The 8,285-nt window shown below is 32.3% G+C and overlaps 1 protein-coding gene across 1 annotated transcript; it reads right to left on the bottom strand.

Moving 5' to 3' along the window:
- Positions 1–301: 301 nt before the first annotated feature.
- Positions 302–874, bottom strand: LOC135143227 (uncharacterized). The gene has a single exon (XM_064075105.1). It carries the CDS (start codon positions 872–874, stop codon positions 302–304), a length of 573 nt encoding a protein of 190 aa, XP_063931175.1.
- Positions 875–8,285: the final 7,411 nt, after the last annotated feature.

Consider the following 8,285-nt stretch of genomic DNA (forward strand, 5'->3'; position numbering starts at 1 on the left):
CAAAGATATTATTTGTACCGTTATAAAATGCCATTGGTGCTAGGGTAATAATTTGTGTGGTTACCTTTTTACATAGTTACTCTGGTAATTTGAGTCCCTTACATTGTATACATTTCATGTCATTTAACTGTATCAACAACAAAGTAATATTTTCATACTTATAAAAACGGTGATTTATTTACAAATTTTATAAAATAAAGAAACACTGGAAGAATTTTCCAGTTAACAGTCTTAATCTTAGGATATTTGAGACGCACGTATTGCTGCAGTCACAATTTGCATAACTTCAGCATCCAGTAAATTACCGGTTTAGGCCCGCCATGTACTGCATACTGCAACCACAAGGGTTGTGCATATACATCCTTGCCTGATGTTTAGGAATCCTTTGGGTCGGTAATCCAGACAATCCCTTCACGTATGTATATGTTACGGGCGATCGTAGTATCCTCTTCGGGGTTGACTTCTTGCTGGTTTTTCGTTTAGCTTCTTTAGAGTTATTGCAACTTTGCGACCGTGCGTTCAAATTTAGATTTTGGAACACTTTTCTTATGCTGTCGGCTGAGGTAGAATGGTGGTGTCGGGGCCTCACCTGGGTATCGCTTCCTGCATCGCTGGAACTGCTGGACATGTGGTTCGGCGAAACAGATCTAAAGCCCGAATCCGCAGAAAGATGCTCCTCCTTTTTCGCTGATGAGGAAGAGTCAGAGCTGGAGGATCTGCTGTCAGTGTCTGCAGAATTGAGATCTTCATGAGAACGTCGAGCAATTCTCTTGCTGATGGCTCGGAACAGTCTTATGCCTCTGATTTCTCTGGAAGGCGAAGGTGTCATCGGAGAGATGCTTCGATTATTTGAGGTATTAAGCATCATCATCATTGTATTATCCGTTGACGTAAACACGGAGTTCATCAGTTGACTGTATGTTACGCCAGCGAAGGGTTGTTGAAACTGAAGTTGCTGTGTTTATGTCGAGTTTTATAACTACCACAATGTGGGGTTGAAGTCTGGGCGCACGCTTTGACATGGTGGGGGTAAAAGCACGTGGATGAGACGAAGGAGTATCGACGTAAAGTTAATAAACGGGGATTATGGCAGATGTTAATCGCAATGACAGGGAATTTCGAATGCGACAATATTGCACTACGCAGTTTTATTATGATTGTATAGTTGAAATTAATTTTTCTAGAGTCAGTAGACAACTCACCAAATGAATAATTTCCTAGAACCTAATTTTTTTTTGTAAGCATTTGCAATGTTATTTAATGTTTTACTTCCGATAAAATAGATTTGTTAGTTTTGTAAACAATACATGATTTGAATATAAAACAATATTCTTTAAACGCGTGAAATTGAACACGTGAAGTGCACCATCACCTGTAACATTATCTCGCAAATAACGTGATATTTCACGTTGAATTTTCTCATTTCGATCACGTTACTGTACCAAATTCATAATTCATTTAAGTATTTGCGTTCACGTGTTGCTGGCGTATTTGAAATTAATAAGCATTCATTGTAATTTTACCAGCTACTTCAAAGCCAACAAATCGTCCTTTGTCCGAATAAATGCTTCTTAACATTTGCGGTCACTCTCTTATAAATTAATGTTGAATTTTTTATTTTGAAAACTGGTGTTTATTTATTTATTTATTTTTTTAATATGGACTTTCCACATACTTTGACAAACTGTGCTTAAATGAAGTAGTAACACAGTTGTTTAATTTCGATTATACAATTTTTATAGATTAAATATTTTTGAGAGAAAATAGTGACATTTAGTCACGTTTTTTTTTGCACTTTACTCCCCGGGTGAAGCTAATGAGCGGAAAAATGTTGTAACAGAATCCTTTTGATGAACGTTTAATTACATGTGTACTGCCATTTCTTAATTCATAGAATACGAAAATGTATGTTTTCTGTCGGCTTGAGTGGTCTATTGCTTGACCAGTTGTCGCCTTGAATATTTATTAGTCAATTAATCACTCGATTATTCTAGAATTTTAAAAGTATCGTAAAAACCTAATCCAAAGTTTATGATATCAAATCTGGTTAAACAAGCCCAGTGGAATGTGTAGCAGTGGCGGCTGGTGGGTCAAAATTTCGGGTCGGCCAAATATTTTGAGTCTACACCTTGGTGTTATATATTTTCGTAATGTATGGCTGCTACTCATTAACCACTGACATTTTACGTGCCAGGATGTACAAAACATCTCAAATGTTTCGACCTGTTAAAATAATTTTTTATAGGAAATTGACAATGTCAGTTTGATTCCAAATACTATTAATCCTTAATTCTACTTGTTCTGCTTTATCATTAATTGAGAACCACCGAAAACATTATTTTTACTGAGTTCCGCGTCGACCGGCGGCTATACGGCTTGCCGACCCCGGACATCCACAATTAAATAATAATAATTAAATAATGACATGCAGTTAAAAAATATAAAAAAAGTAATAATAAAAGTACCAACTGTTAACTATCTTCATTTACATTTATTTATTTTTAATGTATATGACAAATTGTCAAATAAATTAATTGAATAATTGAAAAATTAAAATGATTTAAAACTTTAAATTCGTTTCTGAAATATCTGAAAACGCTTAGATGCTAAAAATACAGAAAAAGCGCATTTATGTTGTAGCTAAGTTATGTACGAAAAATAAAATTTTAGATAATTTAATGTAATTTTTTTCGTTTATTATTCATACACAGAAAAATGTATTAAATCGACAATTATTATTTAAAAAAAAATAGTATGCACTGAAGAACATCGAAGCCGTTATTGTTTTGTAATTTGGTTAGCTATCTTAAATATTAAGCGTTTTAAAAACTAAATTCGCGTTGCTGGGTACGGCGAAGGAGGATTTCGCCGGACCTGGCACAACATACGTTCCGCCAGGTCTTTGTCTACTACAGTGTACTAGACAAAGAGAACGATGAAACCGTAAGCTGCTACGAAGTCGAAACATCGTGCATAATGCATTCCTGGGTACGGCTTGCCGAAATCTCGCCGGCAAAGCGTGTTTATCAGCATTTAAAATTAGCAACAAATGCTTTATTTTGTACCTACAATATAATAAAATATATTTTTAATATATATGATCTATCCTAACGTACATTCAAACTTTATTTCTTTTTTTATTTTCTAATTTCAACGCTTACTAAGTATTTTAAAATGACTGGTACGGCGTGGCCGACCCTGCCGCCCCTGACCAGCCGCCCCTGATGTGTAGTTTAAAAATTTACTCCCATTATTTTTTTGTTTTTTTGTTGCTAAAAATAATATGGATTGTTATAATAATAATTACCTGTTTATCATTTACTGTGCAAATAACAGTAACACAGCTTAAATATGCTTCCCTCGTTCAACCGGACTTTATAAAAATATTATTCGACCGGCTAAAAGCTCTTTACGTAATTTTAACCAATGTCCGATTTCAGTTTTCTTAATTTCTACACTTACAACATGCGAATAACGGTTTTTTATGTCTACAATCTGATCATCTTATTGTCTGCTGGCGATTTTTAAAATTCTGTAATTTTAGCTACATATATTGAACTACAATATGATGTACAGAGCGATTCAAGTAATAGTACGAACCTGAAAACTTTTAATGCAATCACATACCTTCCACTTTTTATGAACCCAGCCCTGTTTTTTTAATTTTATTTTGTTTTTATCAGCAATCAAGTTATTTAGTGATGATGAATTTCTAATGTTAGCTTATATATAAAAATGAATGTTTGTTTATTTGTTTGTTTGTTCCGTATGCGTTCATAAATTATTCATCCGACAAAGAAAATATCAAGATATACTCAGTGACATGGAGAATGCAACACCGATAAAGAGTGTGAATTTTTTTATCAAACTTGATATAGAAATGTTTGACTACAGAACGGTAGTAATAATAATTGACTAAATTTTCCACGAAAAGCCACATAAGGTAACCTTATTTTTTTTTTAAGGTGTTGGACCACTCCAACTGTTTACACACTTTCTGCATCAGGTCATTTATGTCTTCTTGATGTATTTTGTCCCAAGCAACTTGTAGCTCATGCAGAAGAGACAAGTCAGGAGACTTAGCTGGTCATGGCATCAGGTTTACGTTAGCTTCTTGAAAAAGTTTAAAACGGCCTTTGTGACATTCTGGCGGGCATTATTCTGTTGGAAAAGTGGGTTTTACGTTTTGCTGTAGGAAAGGAAAGGAATGGGCTTCTACCACTTTCCCAATTCAGGGTTATTTACGAGAAGCTCCTCGCCTAAAAAATTCTAAACATAGTCAGTAATACAATTACTATCACTATTTTTTCAAGTAAAACATAAACTGCTCATAATTTTGTGAATATTAATTCAAAGTAGCAGCTGAATCTCATTATTCAAAATAATAGCAAAGTACTTAGTAATAGTGTAAACAGTAAATAAATTGTGCTTTTTGTAAAATTAGCAGAATGACTTGGTCAGACGATTTGCCTTCAGATGTAGAAGAAGCTGCTTTGATTGTTATTTCTGGGTTTGTTCCTCGGAAATCACGCGAAAAATATCAGCTGGTGTTTGAACAATATAAAAAATGGTACAACGAAAGAAAATTTAAAAACCTAACAAATGAAAAAGCGTTGTTTAAGGTGGCTTCAGAAAACACGGGAATAGCATTACGTTATCTTATAAAATTTTACGGCCTTTACTAAAAAAATTTTAGTGGACATCATTCAAAATCATCAAAATTTGGCAACAATCGGTCGAGCGTGGGAAAGCTATTTTTCTTGCTCTAGGGGCCATGAAACGTCAAGAAAATATGAAACTATAGTTCATTTTTTAAGGGCGTGGAGAAAATTATGCCACATATACATAGTACACAAACTAACTACATGTTGATTATATTTTCACCTCTATTAAAATGTGTAATGCAAGATTACATGTTAATAAACATGAAACCAAAAAATTAGGTTAACAATAGTGTGACATTGTGTGACAACAACTTTTTCGGTAAGATACCAGTGTTGACGTTTATTTATTTACTTATTTTTTGCAAAATATACATTTATTCAAAATTGTTTAACATTTATAAATTCTCGCGTTAACTGTGAAATGTGTATTTTGGGTTGATTGAATATTTCCATTTGAAAAATGAATTAAAGTGGAGGCCAAAATAAAGTAGCACATTTTTCTTTCCATAGTGTAACTTTCAAATCTGTATTTGACGTTTAAATTTCGTTGGTAATAAATACCTATTCAATGTAGTCCAGTTTGCACAACTAAATTTTTTGAAAAAAAAACCTTTCAAAACCTACTTTATTATTATTTTGCTCGCCACTGTATAGTCATTCGCCGGATAGACTCCATCCTACTACTCTCTTAATTAGCTTACGCTCGGGAAATAAAAAGTAATAATTTTTTAAGTACATACTTAAGAATTTATTGGACTTATTTTGTAGCAATAAAATTCCCCTTCCGCACAAAGTTTAGATTATCATTTAGTGAGGCCCTAAATTGCTAAATTATTGAAGTGTTACACCATCCCCTATTTGTATTGTTGATATAATTATCTACAAATAACAACAACTACGTATTTTGAATTATACGAAATGAGTTTTTAGTTTTCAGCTTCGTCGCAAATGTTGATTTTTATAACAGGAATAATTATATTGAAGTATGGAGTTTGTTCCAAGCCGACTTAGTAAAAAATAGAGTCATAATGATTCTAATGATCTTGTCCTTGGTCAACGAAACAAACATTGAATAACGAGCCAAAGAGTAGCAATATACGACTGAATAACATCATAAGGGTTGATTTGTGTTCGGGGAGATTCTAATTGTAATGAACTCGTCTCTTCGCCACAGCGATTTACTTACCATATGGTTGTCGCAGGTTATGGATAAACAAGAATAACATTTTAGAAATAAAACTGCTTGCCTGGGACAAAGACACTTAAAATGTCTATATTGGTAGCTTAGTTGCAGTACTCGTATGTACAATTTGTCATAATATTTTAAAGTGGAACTAAAATTTAAATAAGACAATCTTTATTTCATACCAAAAAGACTTTACGATTGGTTTTATAAATATGTAGTTATATTTCTATACGTGTTCAATATAGATGTTTTTTTTCTGTTTTTTTCTTCTTTTGGTCAATGATCTGTGATTTGCTCGTCTGGTCTTTGACCTTTTTGTTGTATAAAAATAAGAAACGTAAATAAAAATAGGATGGAGGCTGCTGCGTCTTCCAATAAAAGGATAAATGTAAAATAGCTACATTATAATTTCTGACATTTAAGGTTTCAGTCGATGTCCTTTTATTAGGTTCAGCTGAAGACGCAAATGAATCCATATCGCTACGTAGCAGGATGTGTTTTGTCAGATTTCAACCTAAAAAATACAGATCTGTACAGTTCTTACGGATGTTTTTGTATTTTGCACTGGAAACAAAAAACTTGTTGCAATATTAATTTGTCGCGTTTTTAGGAGTGGTATTAAAGAGTAGCAAAAACGAAGACGAAAAACGGAAAGAAAATCTGGCAATTTTTCGTTGAGAACACAATAAACAAAATGAACATAATTTCGCTGCAATGAAACATTCTGTTGTAATTATCAATCAGAAGAATCGCTATCGTGTTCTTGGAGATTTATAAATTAGTAAAATTTGTTTACGTCAATATGCCTATAATTTTTCCCAAATTTCATGCCAACTTTCGATCATTTAATAATTTCTTATTTTTGTCATAATACATAGCAATTATCTCTTGATTACGTTTTTGATATGAAGGTAGAATCATTCTACTCTATGGTTTTTGTACTGTTCCAGTTATCGATGTAGGCAACTCATAATTCAGATATGCACACTTCATAATAATTATTAAATTACAACCGATAATAATCAGCCGGACATATAAAATGCATGAGTGGGTGTGTCTTCAGACTGTTTATAATTTAAGGATTTATACAGCACGTATACAACGTTATGTACAATTTTTTTTTCGTTGTTACGGCAATATAAAGTTGACGTAGGTACATTTCAAATTTCAGTAATTTTCTTTAGTGTACATATATAAGTAGTTAATTTATTAATAACTTGAATTTAATAAACAGTAATTTGCAAATAAACTAGATAGGAGGCAATTGATTGTGTTTTTATTGTGCTGGACTTGAAAAAAGTGTCACTTTTAATTTTTCGATAAAAAAACTAACAATCTTCACGTTCTAACCATTTCTTTATATTTATGGTGTATTTTTGTTTTTCATGTTGTGTAGAAAAAGTTTTATATTATACTAGCTTTTACCCGCAGCTTCGCACGCGTTAAATTCGGAATAAATGACAAAAAATTGTTATTGTGGGTTATCCATAAGAGATAGACATATACCATCGGGGAGTTTTCTGTATAGTTTTTCAAGGTGTACAATACTTAGTACATTATTTTGATAAATCTCGTAGGGTTCAGTCTGCGTTTGCAATGTAAGCGGAAAAAATGTAATTATTTACGACATCACATTAGAAACCTCAAAAATAACAGTATTTATCTACTATATAATGGATGTTATTATATATATAAATCTTCCTCTTGAATCACTCTATCTATTAAAAAAAAACCGCATCAAAATCCGTTGCGCAGTTTTAATGATCTAAGCATACATAGGGACAGACAGCGGAAAGCGACTTTGTTTTATACCATGTAGTGATTTGTCATTAGTATGGAAAAGCATTGTGTAATATATTTAATGTTCAACACATCTTAGTGGCCAAGTTAGACACTAGTTCCACTAAAATTCTTTGAAGAAAATTGAAAGCACAAATCAAAACTTTTATTTTGATAAATTTTGAAAAAAAAAAATCTACGGAACGTCTAATACTATTTTACTATCAGACTAAAATTGCAATTTAAATTTTACTTATTTTAAATTTCCCGCATAAGTAAGTACACGAGTATCTACTAATTCAAAATATATACTCAAAGATGAGCATATTTTTAATTAGCGAAGTAAACCAAATTCGTTCTGCACTTAGTTAAGTCTCGTTAGCAAAACTTTTTACACATCATTATTTCGGTAACTGCATTATAAGAACAAAATATGCTGAATGATTTAGTAGTGGCGTCTTTACTGTGTTCTGTCAAGCGACCTATGGTTCTTTCGAGTTTAAATAAAGCGCTATTTAGATACAGAAGAGACATAAATAAATAATAACAGAATTTTTAGAATTGACACTTGTTGATTTTTTAACGATAATAGTGTTTTCCTTTGTGTCATGTTTATCGTTCTTTAAATAAAAATTATTACCTTCTTGACAAAGTGT

The sequence above is a fragment of the Zophobas morio genome, unplaced genomic scaffold (assembly GCF_036711695.1).
Source record: "Zophobas morio isolate AGI-343-1 ecotype UQ-CSIRO unplaced genomic scaffold, CSIRO_AGI_Zmor_V1 ptg000058l, whole genome shotgun sequence".
Classification (NCBI taxonomy): domain Eukaryota; kingdom Metazoa; phylum Arthropoda; class Insecta; order Coleoptera; family Tenebrionidae; genus Zophobas; species Zophobas morio.